Source organism: Globicephala melas, chromosome 4, assembly GCF_963455315.2.
Source record: "Globicephala melas chromosome 4, mGloMel1.2, whole genome shotgun sequence".
NCBI lineage: Eukaryota > Metazoa > Chordata > Mammalia > Artiodactyla > Delphinidae > Globicephala > Globicephala melas.
The window spans coordinates 95,132,487-95,154,536 of NC_083317.1; the positions used below are offsets into that span (position 1 = coordinate 95,132,487).

At 40.5% G+C, this 22,050-nt stretch overlaps 1 protein-coding gene across 4 annotated transcripts in view; it reads left to right on the top strand.

The window, feature by feature from the left end:
* The window catches only part of TNIK (TRAF2 and NCK interacting kinase), a 413,295-nt gene that overhangs the window by 344,320 nt on the left and 46,925 nt on the right, over positions 1–22,050 (top strand). For all 4 annotated transcript variants that reach the window (XM_060298419.1, XM_060298420.1, XM_060298421.1 and 1 more), the window contains exons 16-20: positions 1,321–1,485; positions 10,312–10,551; positions 12,966–13,072; positions 19,637–19,800; positions 21,833–21,930. In XM_060298419.1, coding sequence (XP_060154402.1) covers positions 1,321–1,485; positions 10,312–10,551; positions 12,966–13,072; positions 19,637–19,800; positions 21,833–21,930 — 774 coding nt within the window. The remainder of the gene's footprint in view (positions 1–1,320; positions 1,486–10,311; positions 10,552–12,965; positions 13,073–19,636; positions 19,801–21,832; positions 21,931–22,050) is intronic.

The window sequence follows — 22,050 nt, forward strand, 5'->3', positions numbered from 1 at the left end:
TAGACCTCTTAAAGCTGTCGAAGATTTTAAATCATGTCTTGCAGTGTACATTTTGTTTATCTAAAATTTCCTTTAATTTGTCCTCTGCCACAGTCTGTCTGCAGCAAATAAGTTACCAAGGGTAACTTTTGCCTGTAAAGAGAGCCTTCCCTGCAAAGCACTTCTGATCAGTTATCCCCTCTGGGCTGAGAGAGACTCTGCAGAAAGGGAATGACAAGGAAATGAAGTGTCCAGAAAGGAGAGAGGGTTGGAGGAGGGAGAGGAGAGGAGGAGTAGCAAGAATGAGTGCCATGTGTGGAGAAACAGGAGGAGGGTAGAGGGAGGTAGCGGAGCCCAGGCTGGAATGGAAAGAAGGCGCTGGGACAGTGTATTCTAGAGAGCCGGGAGAGACACCCGAAAAGAAAGGGAGAAGAAGAGAGAAAAAGAAAATGATATAAAGCAGAAACTAACACACCATTGTAAAGCAATTATACCCCAATAAAGATGTTAAAAAAAAAAAAAAGAAAATGATACGGGAAGTCCGTTTAAGATGGGCCAGGGCTTCCCTGGTGGCGCAGTGGTTGAGAGTCCTCCTGCCGATGCAGGGGACACAGATTCGCGCCCCGGTCCGGGAAGATCCCACGTGCCGCAGAGCGGCTGGGCCCCTGAGCCATGGCCGCTGAGCCTGCGCGTCCGGAGCCTGTGCTCCACAACGGGAGAGGCCCCAACAGTGAGAGGCCTGCGTACCGCAAAAATAAATAAATAAAAAATAAGACAGGCCATGCTTATCGAGTGAGAGGCCCACTTGCCCATGAGTAGGGCATGTGAAGAAATCAATGGCGGTGAGTACGCTCAGCTCATCCTCCTGCCAGCCCTCCTGTGTTCTTTCCTGCCCTGTCCCATGAGTCAGCTCAAAGCAGTTTTCTATTTTCCCCAAGCAATCATAAAGCCCGCCGTAGTTACCTCTCTCCCTCACTGACCCCTGGCTTTGTGACCGATTAGCAGGATGGTGTTCCAACTAACGCACGGTAAACTCTTAAGCAGATCCCTAATTCCCAGCCAACGGAATAGCACGAGATAATGGGTGATGGAAGGATGATGGCTTAAGTGTTCTGTGAGTTCTTCACGCTAGTATTTACTCTGACAGAAAGAGCTTTTTGCAAATTTCTGATGCAGAGCAGATAGGGAGAGCTTCAGCTTTCTAAAGTGATTTGATCAGAGGGATACAAAATGGCTGTGCAGGTGACTACAGAAAATCGTAACTAGGAAGTAAGTCAGCTTCCATCCATTGAGATACTCTTTTTTCTTTCTTTCTTTCTTTTTTCATTTTTTGGCTTCTAGGTAGAAGAACGGTCAAGGCTCAACCGGCAGAGTTCACCTGCCATGCCTCACAAGGTTGCCAACAGGATATCAGACCCCAACCTGCCCCCACGGTCGGAGTCCTTCAGCATCAGTGGGGTTCAGCCTGCTCGGACACCCCCCATGCTCAGACCAGTAGATCCCCAGGTACGTCCTCCCTTCATTCCACTGGCTTTTTTCAACAGGTATACAGTAAAGTCTAATAAAAGCCCAGGAAATTGTAACATGGATTCAAGCATGGGTCCAGCCAAGTCATGGCTTTTAATATCAAATCTCTAGTAAGATAGGAGACCCCACTGAATGTGAAAGGCAGCAGAAGGAGTAAGAAAGAAAAAAGCACCATCCTTAACTTTAAGCCAACCACAAAGTCACTTCTTGGTAAATTGCCTCTCTGGAGACCCGGGGGAGTTCCTGCCAGGTCAGAACGAGCATCCTTTTAGATATAATTACCAAAACTAACATTTGTGTAGACCTTTGATACATATAAACTATTATATTATCTTTTGTTCCTTGGGATTTTCACATGAGCCTGAAACTGAAAAAATTAAATGGACTAGGTTAAGTAAAATTGTGTCTTCTAAGCCAGTGGTTTTCAAAGTGTGGTCACTGGGCCAGCAGCATAGCATCAGCCAGAAACTTGGTAGAAACGCAGATTCTGAGGCCCACCTCAGACCTACTGGTCAGCAACTCTAGGGTTGGGGCCTGGCAGTCTGGAGTTTAATAGCCTCCAAGTGATTCTGATGCACTTTGAAGTTTGAGAACCATTGTTTTAAGCTATTTGGAAAAGAAAAGAAGATATCTCCACTTTTAGATAAGGAGGAAGTTTCTGGAAGTTTTAGAGGATTTTATATATACCAAAAATGAAATAGGAATTGAAATGAAGTATGAAATTAGATGAAAAATAAAGGTAATGTAGATGTTTTCACCCAAATGTCTTAAACTTCTTCCAGGTATCCACCTGTGTTAACACTTCCACAGAATATTCTGAGGTCACCTTTGAAATATGTAATGCTATTTGAACTGGAGTTTAAGAGTAGACACAGTCAAGGAGTCTTGGTTTTAAGTTTGCCTTTAGTATATGAGGTCCAAGATTTTTCAGTACCAGCCAGCTTGGCACTTGTTTGTTTTTATTTGTATGAGTCCAGGCCTAACCTTCCATGGCGTACTTTTTTTTTTTTTTTAATAGAAATCATACCAATTATAAACCATGGTTATAAGCAGACTCAATTTGCAACCATAACTGCAGCAAATTTCAAGGTTTCTTAAAATTTAATTTAATTTTTTTTTATACAGCAGGCTCTTATTAGTTACCCATTTTATACATATTAGTGTATACATGTCAATCCCAATCTCCCAATTCATCCCACTACCACCATCCCCACCCCACCGCTTTCCCCCCTTGGTGTCCATATGTTTTTCTCTACACCTGTGTCTCAATTTCTGCCCTGCAACCGGTTATCTGTACCATTTTTCTAGGTTCCACATATATGCATTAATATACAATATTTGTTTTTCTCTTTCTGACTTACTTCACTCTGTATGACAGTCTCTAGGTCCATCCACGTCTCTACAAATGACCCAATTTCATTCCTTTTTGTGGCTGAGTAATATTCCATTGTATATATGTACCACATCTTCTTTATCCATTTGTCTGTTGATGGGCATTTAGGTTGCTTCCATGACCTGGTTATTGTAAATAGTGCCGCAATGAACATTGGGTACTTTTTTTTTTTTTTTTTGCGGTACGCGGGCCTCTCACTGTTGTGGCCTCTCCCATTGTGGAGCACAGGCTCTGGACGCACAGGCTCGGCAACCATGGCTCATGGGCCCAGCCGCTCCGCGGCACATGGGATCTTCCCGGACCAGGGCACGAACCCGCGTCCCCTGCATCGGCAGGCAGACTCTCAACCACGTGTGTCTTTTTGAATCATGGTTTTCTCTGGGTATATGCCCAGTAGTGGGATTGCTGGGTCATATGGTAATTCTATTTTTAGTTTTTTAAGGAACCTCCATACTGTTCTCCATAGTGGCTGCATCAATTTACATTCCCACCAACAGTGCAAGAGGGTTCTCTTTTCTCCACACCCTCTCCAGCATTTGTTGTTTGTTGATTTTCTGATGATGCCCATTCTAAATGGTGTGAGATGATACTAATTGTAGTTTTGATTTGCATTTCTCTAATAATTAGTGATGGTGAGCAGCTTTTCATGTGCTTCTTGGCCATCTGTATGTCTTCTTTGGAGAAATGTCTATTTAGGTCTTCTGCCCATTTTTGGATTGGGTTGTTTGTTTTTTTAATATTGAGCTGCATGAGCTGTTTATATGTTTTGGAGATTAATCCTTTGTCCATTGATTCATTTGAAAATATTTTCTCCCATTCTGAGGGCTGTCTTCTCATCTTGTTTGTAGTTTCCTTTGCTTTGCAAAAGCTTTGAAGTTTCATTAGGTCCCATTTGTTTATTTTTGTTTTTATTTCCATTACTCTAGGAGGTGGATCAAAAAAGATCTTGCTGTGATTTATGTCAAAGTGTGTTCTTCCCATGTTTTCCTCTAAGAATCTTATAGTGTCCGGTCTTACATTTAGGTCTCTAATCCATTTTGAGTTTATTTTTGTGTATGGTGTTAGGGAGTCTTCTAATTTCATTCTTTTACATGTAGCTGTCCAGTTTCCCCAGCACAACTTATTGAAGGACTGTCTTTTCTCCATTGTATATCCTTGCCTCCTTTGTCATAGATTACTTAATCATAGGTGCATGGGTTTATCTCTGGGCTTTCTATCCTGTTCCATTGATCTATTTTTCTGCTTTTGTGACAGTACCATATTGTCTTGATTACTGTAGCTTTGTAGTATAGTCTGAAGTCAGGGAGTCTGATTCCTCCAGCTCTGTTTTTTTCCCTCAAGACTGCTTTGGCTATTTGGGGTCTTTTGTGTCTTCATACAAATTTTAAGAATTTTTTGTTCTAGTTCTGTAAAAAATGCCATTGGTAATTTGATAGGGATTGCATTGACTCTGTAGATTGCTTTGGGTAGTATAGTCATTTTTACAATATTGATTCTTCCAGTCCAAAAACATGGTATATCTCTCCATCTGTTTGTATCATGTTTAATTTCTTTCATCAGTGTCTTATAGTTTTCTGCATACAGGTCTTTTGTCTCCCTAGGTAGGTTTATTCCTAGGTATTTTATTCTTTTTGTTGCAATGGAAAATAGGAGTCTTTCCTTAATTTCTCTTTCAGATTTTTCATCACTAGTGTACAGGAATGTAAGAGATTTCTGTGCATTAATTTTGTATCCTGCTACTTTACCAAATTCATTGATTAGCTCTAGTAGTTTTCTGGTGGCATCTTTACGATTCTCTATGTATAGTATCATGTCATCTGCAAACAGTGACAGTTTTACTTCTTCTTTTCCAATTTGTATTCCTTTTATTTCTTTTTCTTCTCTGATTGCCGTGGCTAGGACTTCCAAAACTATGTTGAATAATATTGGTGAGAGTGGACATCCTTGTCTTGTTCCTGATCTTAGAGGAAATGCTTTCAGTTTTTCACCATTGAGAATGATGTTTGCTGTGGGTTTGTCATATATGGCCTTTATTATGTTGAGGTAGGTTCCCTCTGTGCCCACTTTCTGGAGAGTTTTTATCATAAATCGGTGTTGAATTTTGTCAAAAGCTTTTTCTGCATCTATTGAGATGATCATATGGTTTTCCTTCTTCAATTTGTTAATATGGTGTATCACACTGATCAATTTGCATATATTGAAGAATCCTTGCATCCCTGGGATAAATCCCACTTGATCGTAGTGTATGATTCTTTTAATGTGTTGTTGGATTCTGTTTGCTAGTATTTTGTTGAGGATTTTTGCATCTATATTCATCAGTGATATTGGTCTTTAATTTTCTTTTTTTGTGGTATCTTTGTCTGGTTTTGATATCAGGGTGATGATGGCCTCACAGAATGAGTTTGAAAGTGTTCCTTCCTCTTCAGTTTTTTGGAAGAGTTTGAGAAGGATGGGTGTTAGCTCTTCTCTAAATGTTTGATAGAATTCACCTGTGAAGCCATCTGGTCCTGCACTTTTGTTTGTTGGAAGATTTTTAATCGCAGTTTCAATTTCATTACTTGTGATTGGTCTGTTCATATTTTCAATTTCTTCCTGCTTCAGTCTTGGAGGGTTATACCTTTCTAAGAATTTGTCCATTTCTTCCAGGTTGTCCATTTTATTGGCATAGAGTTGCTTGTAGTAGTCTCTTAGGATGCCTTGTATTTCTGCGGTGTCTGTTGTAACTTCTCCTTTCTCATTTCTAATTTTATTGATTTGAGTCCTCTTCTTCTTTTTCTTGATGAGTCTGGCTAATGGTTTATCAATTTGCTTATCTTCTCAAATAACCAGCTTTTAGTTTTATTGATCTTTGCTATTGTTTTCTTTGTTTCTATTTCATTTATTTCTGCTCTGATCTTTATTATTTCTTTCCTTCTGCTAACTTTGGGTTTTGTTTGTTCTTCTTTCTCTAGTTCCTTTAGATGTAAGGTAGATTGTTTATTTGAGATTTTTCTTGTTTCTTGTGGTAGGCTTGTATAGCTATAAACTTCCCTCTTAGAACTGCTTTTGCTGCATCCCATAGGTTTTGGATCATCGTGTTTTCATTGTCCTTTGTTCTTGGTATTTTTTAACTTCCTCTTTGATTTCTTCAGTGATCTCTTGGTTATTTAGTAACGTATTGCTTAGCCTCCATGTGTTTGTGTTTTTTATGGGTTTTTTTCCCTATAATTGATTTCTAATCTCATAGCATTGTGGTCAGTAAAGATGCTTGATATGATTTCAATTTTCTTAAGTTTACTAAGGCTTGATTTGTGACCCAAGATGTGATCTATCCTGGAGAATGTTCCATGCACACTTGAGAAGAAAGTGTAATCTGCTGTTTTTGGATGTAATGTCCTATAAATATCAATTAAACCTATCTGGTCTATTGTGTCATTTAAAGCTTGTGTTTCCTTATTAATTTTCTGTTTGGATGACCTGTCCATTGGTGTAAGTGAGGTGTTAAAGTCCCCCACTATTATTGTGTTACTGTCGATTTCCTCTTTTATAGCTGTTAGCACTTGCCTTATGTATTGAGGTGCTCCTGTGTTGGGTGCATACATATTTATAATTGCTATATCTTCTTGGATTGATCCCTTGATCATTTTGTAGTGTCCTTCTTTGTCTCTTGTAACATTCTTTTTTTTGCGGTACATGGGCCTCTCACTGTTGTGGCCTCTCCCGTTGCGGAGCACAGGCTCCGGACGCGCAGGCTCAAAGGCCATGGCTCACGGGCCCAGCCACTCTGCAGCATGTGGGATCTTCCTGGACTGGGGCACGAACCCGTGTCCCCTGCATCAGCAGGCGGACTCTTAACCACTGCACCAACAGGGAAGCCCTCTTGTAACATTCTTTATTTTAAAGTCTATTTTATCTGATATGAGTATTCCTACTCCAGCTTTCTTTTGATTTCCATTTGCATTGAATATCTTTTTCCATCCCCTCACTTTCAGTCTGTATGTGTCCCTAGGTCTGAATTGGGTCTCTTGCAGACAGCATATATATGGGTCTTGCTTTTGTATCCACTCACCGAGCCTGTGTCTTTTGGTTGGAACATTTAATTCATTCATGTTTAAAGTAATTATCAATGTGTATGTTCCTATTACCATTTTCTTAATTGTTTTGGGTTTGTTTTTGTAGGTCCTTTTCTTCTCTTCTGTTTCTGTCTTAGAGAAGTTCCTTTAGCATTTGTTGTAGAGCTGGTTCAGTGGTGCTGAATTCTCTTAGATTTTGCTTGTCTGTAAAACTTTTGATTTCGCCCTTGAATCTGAGTGAGATCCTTGCCAGGTAGAGTAATCTTGGTTGTAGGTTCTTCCCTTTCATCACTTTAAATATGTCATGCCACTCCCTTCTGGCTTGTAGGGTTTCTGCTGAGAAATCAGCTGTTAACCTTATGGGAGTTCCCTTGTATGTTATTTTTCGTTTTTCCCTTGCTGCTTTCATTAATTTTCTTTGTCTTTAATTTTTGCCAATTTGATTACTGTGTGTCTCAGTGTGTTTCTCCTCGGGTTTATCCTGTTTAGGTTTATCCTGCACTTCCTGGACTTGGGTGGCTATTTCCTTTCCCATGTTAGGGAAGTTTTCAACTATAATCTCTTCAAATATTTGCTTGCGTCCTTGCTCTCTCTCTTCTCCTTCTGGGACCCCTATGATGCGAATGTTGTTGCGTTTAATGTTGTCCCAGAGGTCTCTTAGGCTGTCTTCATTTCTTTTCATTCTTTTTTCTTTATTCTGTTCCACAGCAGTGAATTCCACCATTCTGTCTTCCAGGTCACTTATCCATTCTTCTGCCTCAGTTATTCTGCTATTGATTCCTTCTAGTGTATTTTTCATTTCAGTTATTGTATTGTTCATCTCTGTTTGTTTGTTCTTTAATTCTTCTAGGTCTTTGTTAAACATTTCTTGCATCTTCTTAATCTTTGCCTCCATTCTTTTTCCAGGATGAGGTCCTGGATCATCTTTACTATCATTATTCTGAATTCTTTTTCTGGAAGGTTGCCTATCTCCACTTCATTTAGTTGTTTTTCTGGGGTTTTGTCTTGTTCCTTCATCTAGTACATAGCCCTCTGCCTTTTCATCTTGTCTGTCTTTCTGTGAATGTGGTTTTTGTTCCACAGGCTGGAGGACTGTAGTTCTTCTTGCTTCTGCTGTCTGCCCTGTGGTGGATGAGGCTATCTAAGAGGTTTGTCCATGGGGTACATTTTTATAGAAACTCCTCTTTTAACACACAAACTTCCTCTTTAAAAAGCCCCTAACTTTGACCTTTTAGGACACTATTGCCCTGTAAAAGGGGGAAGTAGAGGGAAAACTTATGAAACTCTATTGAAGTGAGCAGGAAATGAAAATGTAGATACCCTGTGACAGCTAATTGGATTAAACATTCTTCAGGAGCTTCAATTTTTGTTTTTATTTTGGAGGCTCTTTTAAAGTAGGTTTGTGTTTTGTACTACATTTTTAAAAATTTATTTTATTGAAGTATAGTTGATTTACAATGTTGTGTTAGTTTCTGTTTTACAGCAAAGTGATTCAGTTAAACATAAACATATTATATTCTTTTTCATATTCTTTTCCATTATGGTTTATCACAGGATACTGAATATAGTTCCCTGTGCTATACAGTAGGACCTTGTTGTTTATCCATTCTATACATGATAGTTCGCATCTGTTAATCTCAAACTCCCAATACGTTCCTTCCCCAACCACCTCCGCCTTGGCAACCACAAATCTGTTCTCAATGTCTGTGAGTCTGTTTCATAGATAAGTTCATTTTTGTCATATTTTAGATTCCACATATAATTCTACTTTATTGTATTTGTCTTTTTTTCTTTCTGACTTACTTCACTTTGTATGATAATCTCTGGGTCCATCCGTGTTGCTGCAAATGGCAATATTTCATTCCTTTTTATGGCTGAGTAATATTCCATTGTATATGTGTACCACATCTTCTTTATCCATTCCTCTGTCGATGGACATTTAAGTTGCTTCCGTGTCTTGGCTGTTGTAAACAGTGCTGCTATGAACATTGGGGCGCATGTACTACATATTTGTAAGATAGGCTTTGTTTTCATATTAATACTTAATATATTTAATGATATTTACCCTTAATATAAATTTGATTGGTTACAGTTCTATTCTGGTTGAAGCATAACATTCCATTGAACTGGACTTTGAGAATTGCCTCTGAACCATAATGAATAACATTGCAGGTTTCAGACCCAGGAGAGTCTGAAGAGGCTGGGGCAGGGCTGCTCCAGGGATAAGACCTCAAGGGCAAGAGGAACGGGGCCAGGCTGGTGGAGGAGGGCTATAGAGATGCTCCCCAGCAGTCTGGGCACTGAGATTTCAATCCAAAGAGGATCTGGTAGGTCCCTTGTACAAAGCAGATACTAGATTAATGTTTGTGGACTTAACAGTTTAATTTAGAAAGTCTCTAGATGTTTTCCCAGCCAAGATTGACTGAGCACCTCCACATGCCAGGCGTGGTGCTAGACGCAGAGATAGGAGGTCAGACATGGCTCTTGTCTCTGAGGAGCTTACCTATGTGATGGAGGGGGACTCAGGCTCACATGAGCACAATGAAGTGTGAACAGTGCTGATGGTAAAGGGTACTCTGAACTCTAGATGTTCATGATTTGTCTTAAAAAGCCACCCTTCTGCCTAAAGACTACATTTCTTCCCTGCATGAACAACATCAACACATGCCAAATTGTGAGACTTACCACAACTCTAAAAGAAACGTCCTGGTCTCGAGAGTTATATAATATCCTAGCTGGTAAGAGCCAGTTCACCAGAAAGCAGCATAGTATAGCAGTTAGGCTGTGGGGTTACAATACCGGAACTACAATTAAGCGTATGTGTGGGTTATAACCCAGGCTCTGGCACGTATTAACTGTGAAATCCAGGTTGTTACCTACCCTCTCTAATCCTTACATTCTCATGAGGAAAATAATTGTGTCCGTCTCATGGTCGATTTAGTGAGTTCACAAGGAGTAAGATGTTCAGAGCAATTCTTGTTTCACAGAGCACTCTCTGAAGTCAAAGTTAGGAGGTTGAAAGGAGGAAGTTTGTAACATTAGAAGAGAAGTGCTTGTAAATATATTGTATTGCTGCTCAGTAAATGTTCACTAAAAATCATTATCATGACACTTATTTCACCGACTTCTTAGCAGTCCCAAGTCAATCATTTAACTCTTTGCCAGGAACCCTGGTCAAGCCCTCCAGCTCTAAATGGGAAATTCGGGGGGGCTTTGAAAAGCATGCTGCAGAGAACGGTGATGGGCTCTGTGTACTGTTTCTTTCTCCCTAAAATTTTATTTTCCCTTCCCCTGAGTGAGGTCCTAGCTGATCTGCTTTTTCTTCTAATAACACTGCTGTGATGTTGGTTTGATGCTTAGATCCCACATCTGGTAGCTGTGAAATCCCAGGGACCTGCCTTGACCGCCTCCCAGTCGGTGCACGAGCAGCCCACGAAGGGCCTCTCTGGGTTTCAGGAGGCTCTGAACGTGAGCTCTCACCGTGTGGAGATGCCGCGCCAGAACTCGGATCCCACCTCTGAAAACCCGCCTCTCCCCACTCGCATTGAGAAGTTTGACCGAAGCTCTTGGTTACGACAGGAAGAAGACATTCCACCAAAGGTAATAGTACTGGGGTTTTTATCGACATCACCATCATCGTCATCATTGTTTGTTATTATTCTTATTATTACTATTACTGTTATCATTGTTATTACCCCCGTTCCAGACCATTCATAGTATTGAAGAACCTGGCACCAAAGTACCGTCCATTCTTGCGTTTGTTTTGGTCCCTCCTCGTTCCCAAGCTAAGACTTGGATTGTCGTTTATCATTTCTGATCTCCATTTTCCCCAAAGAAATGGAGGCTCAGGTAGACTGAATGACTTGGAAGCATATATCCTGTATCCAGAATTAGAACTCGCAACCCCAAGCATTCCAAACTGTTCTTTTAACTATCCATCTTAAGAAATAGAATAATATGGATATTTTCATCGATTACTTAATCTATGTCTAGACAAATTTAAAATTTCCAGATTAAAAAGTAAGGAATTTTTTTATTCCTATTTTTAATAACCCAAAGTGAAAACAGGTTTCAAATGTTCAGAAGATAGTAATGCTCTTAGAATATTTTAGTTGGCTCCACTTAAGGAAAGCTCCTTCTAGGCCAGGTTGTGATTTAATTCCAGCCTTAATTGATTACTGAGGATTAAACTCTAGGGTAAAATGACCAGCCATTCCACTGGTTTGGTTTCATTTGTTTTGTTTTTGCCTATACCAAGTTGTTGTACATTCCAAAAAATGTCCTAAAACGTGGCCATGCATCTCACTACAGACAACCTGGAAACATCAAAATACTGTAGAAATTTTTGCATCAGATTCTTCCCGGTTCAGGATTCCCCTTTCTCCTGAACTCAGCATAGGAGCTATGACAAATGGAATGTCCCACAATTTCCAGAAATCGATGCCATTGTTGATTCCAGAAAGAAAGAAGACCTTTTTACCCAATGATTTTCAAATATTTTTCCTCTCAGAAGGATATTATACCAGGATTTCTATTATTTTGAAAGTGAAATTAGCTGATAATGGCTCTTTTGTTGTTGTTCTCATCTTGTGGAAGCAGAGATGCCATCAGAAAAGGTTATTTATGGAGCAAAGTTCAATCTAGAGAATAGGATGGGCAGAGGAGCAGACAGGAGAGCTGGGGAAACATTTGACGTTATGGGTCCACTCTCTAAAAACACGCAGGCACACACTTATAACTCTGGGAGGAAAAATTTAGATCAATACAAAGATTTTGGGTTTTAATAATTCATTAGACTGTCTCTCTCTACAACTGTTTCAGTTGACCAAGTGCAAAAGGAAAACTAGTGAGAGTAATATTTAATTTGAGCAGGTGGGAACACTGTTTCGGTTATTCTGCTTCACTTCACTGACTCATCTTTCTAGGTCTTTATCTTAAAATGTATTATAATAGCCAATAAGATCCGTATTAGTGTTAAATATCATTTAATATACTAAACATAATATTAAAACAAAGCATAATTTAAAAATACCTAGTACAAAATATAAACCTACTTTAAAAGGACCTCCAAAAATAAATAAAAGTTGAAGCACCTCATGAATGTTTAGCCCAACCAGCTGTCACAGGAGATGTACATTTTCATTCCCTAGTCACTTTTCATAAAGTAAGTTTTTCCTCTACTCTCCCCTCATGTTGGACTCCTTTGGTGCACTTACCAGTATTTGATTTCATTAGAAAATGTTTCCTAACATGAGGCATACTTGAATTCTACCTTAGGCCCTTGACAGATAAGGTAATGGTACGTTTTCCTACCGTACCTCACAGTCTGACTGGTATTCACATAGTTTTTTGAAGACCTTCCAGTATTTGCAGTATTAGTCCTGTTTTGTATCACGTTTGCAAATTGACCTTCCAAAGTTCAGTGTTGGCGGTTTGTTTTTAATTAGAAATTGCAAGTTGATTAGGAAGTAGAACCGTTCAGGATCTATTGCAGTAGTTTTTCTGAGCTCACTAACATGTGGCTTATGTCCCAAGCCTGATACCCTAATTTCTCACCAGATTTCATAATTTCCTTACCTGTTTATCAGTTGTATTGTGAGTTAAAAATGGAACTCGGTTTATCTGGATGTCTCATCAGATGCAATTTCCAATGATCAGCTGAGTTAATGATACCCCAGAGAAATTTCTGATATCCACCACTCTTGTGCAAATGAAGGGAATCAATTATTTTAGCCCAGTGAATCAAAATAATCCGCTTGGTCTGTTTCTAAATTTGTTTTTTAAATTGAGCACTTTGTACTCCCTAACGGTGGCTGAAATGTGCCTCATTGCCTTTCGTTTGATTTTGTTTAGGGAGTTAACTATTTCTTTGAGAAATGCAAGATGTTTCTTTCCTGTTTCTGATAGTTCTGTATCTCCTGGCAGATCTCAGGAAAGGAGTAGCTTGCTTTTCAGGCGGAACCCTGTGGAAGCTATTTTATGGAAAATATCTCTGAATTCTGGTTTTCTTTCAGGTGCCTCAAAGAACAACTTCTATATCCCCAGCATTAGCGAGAAAGAATTCTCCTGGAAATGGTAGTGCTCTGGGACCCAGACTAGGATCTCAACCCATCAGAGCAAGGTAAGGGAAGGAAGATGGGTAAGTTGAAGGGAGAAGTCCCCACCTACCATTGTCGTTGTTGCTTTCCTTAAAAAATGTCTTTGTTCTTTTTTCACTTCAGAGGCATGTTGGCTGGCCACCCAGACTGTACGCTTTGGTGGACCAGACACATGTCTTTTATTTCTTCAGTAGCCTTTCACAGAAATCAGTGTACGGTGAGGGCTCATGAATGAACGAGTCAATGAATCACAGGGTCAACGAATGAATCAGCCCAGAATCCAACCAGGTTTACCTTACTTGGCAGTTTTTTAAACGTGGGAGTAAGACTGCAAATAGAAGTCTGGGTGCAGCGCCCCTGACCGTTACTTCAGAGACCATTTCGTGAAGCCAGCCAAACAAAATGGCCTGATCTGAGTTGGTTTTAGCATCAGGCCAAGAAATGTGCCGTGGGAGCTATTGAGACAGTAATTGCCATAGAAATGCTGTAGCCACCAGCTGCAGAGCTTCCCTAGTTCGGCAAATTACAGAAGAACTAGTTCTCATGAGGAAATCACCTCTGGCATTAAGGAGCATCACTGAAATACAGTGATGCTCCCGCTGTTGCTCTGTGCTCTCCTAGAATTTTCTACCGACCCTGTATATTCCTACAATCAGGAAGTTGCGTCCACCTACTGGTTGGTGTCGAGTGCTCAAGTGAAGAAGCTGGAAAATAAACAATATCCTTACAGTATCTGAGCAGATTTTATGTGGTAACAGATGCTGTTTGCTGCTGTAGTCCATCAAGCTTCCCTCAGATTTTTTCATGAAGAGTACACTCCTTTTTAGGATCAACTGAAATAGCAAATGGCCTCTGCTGAGACTATAAAAAGGAACTTGGGCAGGCTGCTTTATCCGTCTTCATTGTGTTCATGAGAGCGCTCTTGCTAGTCAAAGAGAAGGAGAGACTGAAAATGAAGGTTATGACCATTTGTACAGATCCTAAAATATGGAATGCCTTTGATCATAAAGCTTTCATTTTCCTCTTCACATGAAAAGCCTTAGGAAGGGGTCAGTCCATAAATAAGATGGAACTGCACTAAAAACATCCATCCCTTGAGGGCAAAGAAGCTAACTCGTCTGAGTGGAGTTGCCAACGAGCAGTTCTTGTCCAGTGACTCGTCAGGTTCACTCTGAGCTGGTGCTGGGAGCAGCTGAGGAAGCCTAGAGCGGACTGTGACCAGGGAGCCAAAGGAATGTCAGGCTGGATTGCCGGCCTGAACTTTATCAGTCCCCCTCTTCGAGCGGTGATAAGCCCCCAATTATCAGTGCTTCTTGCTCATTGGAACCCTGCCTTCAAGGCTGTGTTCATTAGATCAGTTGTTTAGAAGTTTAGTTGCTATAGATCAAGCATCGTTTCAACTTTAAATCTTTTTCCCTCTCTCAACCAAAAAGAAAGAGAACTGTCATTCTATAGCCAAATAAAAAGCAGCTCTTTGTTCCCTCTGAAATGTTATTTTAATGATATTAAGGCCCTAAGATAACTGGTGTTTGATGGTCAGTGGTTTGCAAATCATGTGCTTTTCCCTTGGAACCTCTTAAACATTGTACTTTTTACAAAGAACGCAGACCTTGTGAAGACAACTAATGTTTTTCTGCTTACAGAAAAGGTAGAGAGGAAGTGAGCTAAGAGGTAATAATTATTTACCTGCAATGAAAGTCAGAGGCATTGCAGGGGAGGGGGAGGATGGAGAATCCCTATCTCTGCCTTGTGAAACAATCTGCCCAACAAGCCTGTTCCTTGCTGTCACGTATCTCTAAGTGACCAGCATTTAATATGTGAATTGGGGCTTCCCTGGTGGCACAGTGGTTGAGAGTCCGCCTGCCGATGCAGGGGATGCGGGTTCGTGCCCCGGTCCAGGAAGATCCCACATGCTGTGGAGCGGCTGGACCCATGAGCCATGGCCGCTGAGCCTGCGCGTCCGGAGCCTGTGCTCCGCAATGGGAGAGGCCACAACAGTGAGAGGCACGCGTACCGCAAAAAAAATGTGAATCAGACTTTGCAACTCTAGATTGGATTGCATTTTAAAACGTTTTGGGATTTGGAATATTTACTGTGCTAGAGATGGCTTTAGTTCACCTTTGTTGCATAATAAAGCGTGCCAAGACATAGTGGCCTGAGATAGTAACAATTTCTTATTGTGCACGATTCTGTGGGTTGGCTGCAAAGTTGTTCCACTGGTCTCACCTGGGCTTGCTTCTGCAGCTGCACTGAGCTGATAGGTCAGCTGTACCTTCACGTGGTCTTTCATCCTGGGCTTCTTGACTGTTTGGTGATTTCGGGACAGCATCCCAAGAGGGAAAGCCCCAATAAACAAGCACTTTTGAAGGCTTTGCTTCTATCATCTTTATTGATGTCCCATTGGCAACCACAAGTCACATGGCCAAGCCCAGAGTCAGTGTGTAAAGGAAATTCACAGGGGCACAGACAAGGGGAGATGTGATTCACGGGTGGTGGGAGCGGAGTGGGAGGGAGGCTGTTACTGAACACAGAGACTGTCTTACTTTCTATTGGTTCTAATAAAGTCCTCATAGTTCTTTTTGTACCATTTGTCAGACAACTGCCCATCCATAAAGCCATAAAAAAAAAAGGGTTGCTTTTAAATATTTTGTCCTTTGCAATACTGTATAGACTCCCAAATGCCTTATACTGCCTTAAATGTCAAGGTGAACAGTTGAGTTTAAATCGTGATTTGATTTGTTCATTTTTTAAATTTCTGTTTTAAAACCTTCCATGCACTTTAACATTTAACTTTGATTCATGTGTTCTTTTAAAGCACATTAAAATTTGATTAAACAAGTACATTCAGAGTATGAAAAGATTTAAATTAATCCAATAACACCCAGTCAAAACCCAATGACTAAATGCTTAATTTCAAAAAATAATTCTCCAACCCATCCCAAACCTGTCTTCTTATGGCTTGTTTGTTCTCATTTGCTATGTCATCAAAGAACAAAGTAAAATGAATTTTGGTGGGCAGCCAGTTAATTATAGACTTGGCCCTAGTATTTGGGCCAAGAAATCACTTTGTAATCCTAATTTTCTGTTTTGACTTTTTTCTATGACTCAAGTAAATGGAATAATTTTCACTTTACTGTGTGTTTTATAGACCAAACAGCATTCTCTGCAGGATGGCAAATGTCTGAGCTAACAGTTAGCATTTAAAGAAATCTATATGAATGTTTTCAAGTTTTTACACATTTGGATCTCAGTAGGCTCCGTTAGTATATGGACAAGGGAAATCTGTTATTTCATGGAATTCTTCTGAAATTGATCCCCGCTAAGAGCATTTATCTCAGCCCCGTTGGCCCCTAGGCCAGACTAAATTACAACATAATAAAGAAGAGAAAAATATGAACAGTGTGACATTTTCTCAAAACACTCATATTTTACCAAAAAAGCAAATAAGGTAGAAAAGCATTTTAAAGGTTTCCCTCTTTCTATGTGTGGTTACCTAGACACTAAACACTTCTTTCAGACTCCAGCAGCAAAAATAGCACCCTATTAAGATCAGCACCCACACTGGTTAGCTCCAGTTGGAGGGGGACTTGTACTAACAAGGCCCAGGTCAGGGATTTAATGCCCATGGGATCCAATTAACTTCACACTGAAAGAGGCCCTTGAGCCCCAGTCAGAGACGCAGGCTCATCCCGCTGGTTCTGCTGATACCCAGGCCACTCTTTTATGCCAGGACAGCCCTGGCCTGGGCCTTATCATCTAACGTGGAAGCAGCCTCCTATCTGGTCAGCCTGCCTCCGTCCTGACCAGTCATTCATAAGCTGGCCCATGTTCTCTGCCAGACATTAAGGCCATTGCTGCATAAGCCGCCCATTTCTTCTGATGACCCACTCTTCCGGGGTTTCCTAACGCAGACTTGGTCCCCAGTCAGGGTGGCGTCCTCTTTACATCAACAAGCCCCAGGAAAACCCCAGTCGATGTCTGCTCTCACTCTTCCCCCACCCCTCTGAAGCCTAATCAAGTCCTGTCTCCTTCCTGACACCACTGTTGACCACTCTAGGCTGCATGCCTTGTTTCGTAAACTCCAACACCATTTGCAGATGCTCGCACAGCACATGGAGTTTTGCCTTGCTGGCTGTTGTCTCCACCGCACATGTCTCACCTCTAGGATTATGTTGTACCTTGACTGTCTGCCCTGTGACCTGTACTCTCCTCCATCCCTCAAACTGGTCCACTGGTCTCACAAAGCAGGTATTTAATAGAAAGGTTTTGGTTAAATGATCAAAGGAGTGCTGTGTTCGAGCAAAGAGCTGGATCCTGCTACCAGGATCCAGCTGCCAGGGAAAATACTCAGAACTCACTGAACTGTATTCTCTTCGTAGATTTTTTTTTTCATACAAAGAACACTACATTACATCTCCACAAAATGAGAGCAACCACCAAGAAACCTTAGTATGCCCATCACCCTTGACCTGTAATATAATTTTTAGAAAAAATATTTTTAGAATTTATTAATTATACATAAATAATTCTTGACCACTACTGTTTAATGAAAGAGGGCAGTGGGGAAGAATTCATTATTTGGGAATGAAAGGAGATAGGATTGTTTCTTTTGGAAAAAAAAATGAAAAATTTGAAAGGTGGCATATTGCAGAAGTATCACACATTTATCATTTTAGGTATTCTCCGAACAGGAGGGAGGGTATTTCCATTATGGATTCAAATCTATTTCAATCAATTAAATGCTAACAGTTTTCACAAAAATAATTACTACTCAAAGGAGTGCCATAAAAATATCAAGACTTTTTAAAGTTTTCCTTAAGTTTACCAGCACTCACTTCTGCAGTCAGTTTTACTGTTAGGTTGACTTAGCAACCCCTTTACCATAAAAAAATTTAAGAGGTGAATATTGTCATAAATTCTACATTTGTATGATCAAAATTAATAAATTATAAGGACATATTTTATTTTCACTTGTTTTCCAAGACCACCAGCCATGTCTTCCAATAACCCAATATTTAAGAATTTTTGCAACTCGACCAAATATTTTCGCCAAATACGTTACTGCAAAGCAAGACTCTTGTGTTTTCAGAAAAAAATTATTTGCTTTAGTTGCTGCTTTAATGATGCCATTTTGTGGCCAGATTTTAACAGACCAAACTGCAAGTGTCTCCAGGGAAGGGACCATATTATTTTCACATTTATACATGAAGCATCTGACACCCAACACAGTGCAGAGTACCTGTTACCCACTTAATACTCCTGAAATGGGCAGAGCAAAAGGAAAGCATAGAATTACATTTTTTTAATAACATCTTTATTGGAGTATAATTGCTTTACAATGTTGTGTTAGTTTCTGCTGTATAACAAAGTGAATCAGCTATACATATACATATATCCCCATATCTCCTCCCTCTCGTATCTCCCTCCCACCCTCCCAATCTCACCCCTCTAGGTGGTCACAGAGCATGGAGCTGATCTCCCTGTGCTATGCGGCTGCTTCCCACTAGCTATCTATTTTACATTTGGGAGTGTATATATGTCCATGCCACTCTCTCACTTCGTCCCAGCTTACCCTTCCCCCTCCCCATGCCCTCAAGTCCGTTCTTTACATCTGCGTCTTTATTCCTGTCCTGCCCCTAGGTTCTTCAGAACATTTTTTTTTATTCCATATATATGTATTAGCATATGGTATTTGTTTTTCTCTTTCTGACTTACTTCACTTAATTTTTAAAAACTGCACTAAAGCAACAAGAAACAATTTTTTACAAATTAGTTAGCTGTTCATAATAAAACCTGGTAAGAATTCAGTGAGATGGATCATCTCATACACTTCAGTGAAACCTGGCAGTATGTTTATACATTCACATACATATATATGTGCACATACATACCTAAGTTCATGCCATTCCACCCAAGAATTCCAGTTCTAGGAGAGATGTGATTGTGAATATTTGTATGCATCTAGATGGTTATTTCACTGTTATGTATAATAGCAATGTATTGGAAGCACCTAACAATAGGAGAATGGTTGAACTAATTTATCTATATTATGGAATACTATGCAGCTTTTATTGTTTTTAGAAGCATAAGAAGCTGCTCTCAATGCAGTCTAAAGGGGAAAAAAACAAGACACAAAATTGAATATACAGTGTGCTTCCATACATACAAAAGTAAAAAGACTAGAAGATAATATTCCATCCAGTAAAATATAGTTGAATATCTCTTGATTCAGAGGTTGCATGCATTGCTTCCTTAATTTTATCTTGTAATATTTTCAAGTGTTTTACAATGAGAATAGGAAAAGGGGTTTAAAAGAAAGCCTCCTTTAAAGAGTCACCATTTCAGAGCTAATACGTTTGGTGTGATGACCCAGGAGTTGGGTCAAGAGTTCTTCCCGTCCAGATGCAGAATCTGGCCAGGAGCTCCACAGAGGATAGCATGACTGTCATTACCATTGACCCCTGTAATGCAAGGTCATATAGGTACTCTCTTTACCCCTTTGTACTGGGGATGGGGCTGGACTATGCTTGTGTCTACCAGTGGCAAGGTCTTGAGAGTGTAATCTCTGTGCTCTGCTGTCCATGCAGCAACCCTGACCTCCGGAGAACTGAGCCCATCGTGGAGAGCCCCTTGCAGAGGACGAGCAGTGGCAGTTCCTCCAGCTCCAGCACCCCTAGCTCCCAGCCCAGCTCCCAAGGAGGCTCTCAACCTGGGTCACAAGCAGGATCCAGTGAACGGACCAGGGTTCGAGGTAACGCTTTCCCCTACCTTTCCAGGACAGCATTCCCTGAGGAGGAGAGCCATGCACAGGGAACCAGATTACTTCCTGACTTCTAGGACTTCTGGTCCCGGCGTGGCCACCACTGTGTGATGCTGAAGAGCCACTTAACTGCTCTCAGCCTCAGTCTCCTTAGGGGAGTGGACCACCATCCCCAGTTATATGTGTGACATCAGTGTGGACTAAATGCTTTCTAATTGCAGATACCAGTGTTCGCCAGGGAGATCACAGAATATTGGTCTTACTTGAAAACGTAGTCATCAGTCACCTGCATTTCCATTTCCATTTGATTGATTGGTTAGAGTTTCATGGACCCCCAAGTATCCTCTTCCCCTTGTGTCAACTGTGTTCAGAATACAAGGTATTTTTCAAAGGGAAAGTTAATAAAGGCTAATGTAGAATAAATATACACTTGAGAGAAGATATAAAATCTATGACTTAAGAAGTACACTTGACTCTTCTGGTTTTTCCTATTAGAGAGGTAAAAATTAGCCTCTCTGACCATTTAATTCAAGTCATTCTTCATTGCTTAGTTTTCATTAATGAGGAAGCTTGTGAAAAACATTAATGTGTCCAGCTAATTATACATGATAACCTATTGTTTATAGCTAATCAAAATGCACTCTTTCTGCATAATCTTCTTCAGAAGATAATTTGGCCTCCAAGTAATAAAGACCGGGATTTTTTTGAAGTGCAATTTGGAAAACACTTATAAATTACTCTGCCTAATGAAAATCACCAGTTCTTTATTCTCGCTTAGCCTCTTCATTAGACACAATTATACTTTACCTCCTAATATTTCTTTGAGTAAACTCAAATGTATGTACATTTTGGAAAGGTCGATGTCAGACGTGCAATGCTTGTGTCTATGAATTGGGATAGGAACTGGCCTGTGGCTGCCCCTATGTGCAGTCTTCTGACATCAGTGGCACCACCCGGAGCTATGTATACTTTTGTTGCCTTGATCCAGATATAAAGTTACTTACTTTGGAAAACTGCCATTCCCTTACCTTTTTTCTATTCATAAGCAACTTAATTTGCTTAGTTAGAGCAAATGCTAAAGAAAACCAAACTTAGGTATACCATTTTAATTCTCTGATCTGGTTCAGGTTTAATTCTTATCTTCTTTCCTTTGGCCTTTAGTTTTCCTGGGTTAAAAGCACTCATATCCCTGGTGTATCCCTACCCAGGAAAGACCACTTTGAAACCAAACAAAAGAATCTCTCCCACCTTAGATTGCTGCTTCTCTACCTATAAACTCATAAATCAGAGGGATGCTCTTCACTTGTAGCTGTCAGGCAGCCCTCCCCCAGCCCTTGCTCTGTAACCTCTATTCTAGGGCCCTTCCGCTTTATCACCAACACTCTCCTTCCTGCCCTCACCCTAGACAACTCCCCTTTCCTCCCCCCATTTAAAAATCGTTCCTCCAAATAAAACAGGTTTCTACTTTTTTCTACAACAGTTCATCAGAAAATCTTATCCTGATGGGTAAGTGGTAAAGGAAGAAATCAAACATAGGATGTTAGCTCGGAGGCTGGTTTAGTATAATAATTGAGAATAGGACTTTGAGAAATCATACAGAACCCCAGCTCTGCACGCAACTTCAGTGTAACCTTAGGCTAGTTGTGTCATCTCTCTGTGTTCAACTGTCGTACAGGAAAACAGTGCCACGTCATTGGGTTGGAGCAAGGATTCAACGAGACAATTGACATAGAAAGCGTTTAGCACTAAGCCTGACACAGAATTAGTGCTCAGTAAATGGCGGTGCTGGCTAGTTTTTCATATAATTACCAGTGACCTCCAGGTTAAAAGACTAAACGCGTATGGCTGATTTTGATTGCCTGAACATTTACTGTTTTTTCACGGATGTGCTTGAGGATTTGCCTAAGTGAATGAGGTGTCCGCTGAGTCATTTCCAAGGCTGACTCACCACAGAACTCCAGAACTTGAGCCAGCACCTTCTGACGGTCATTATCTTTCTTGGCCCTCTGTTTTTTTCCTCTAGCCAACAGTAAGTCGGAAGGATCACCTGTGCTCCCCCATGAGCCTTCCAAGGTGAAACCTGAAGAATCCAGGGAAATTACCCGACATAGTCGACCGGCTGTGAGTGCTTTTCTCTCAAACAGTTTTGAACTCTTTTAATTTCCCAGAGAACCCGCAGGATAAAGTGGTTGGGGATGCACTCATGACTATGAAACAAAAAATGTTGAGATTAATAAGAAC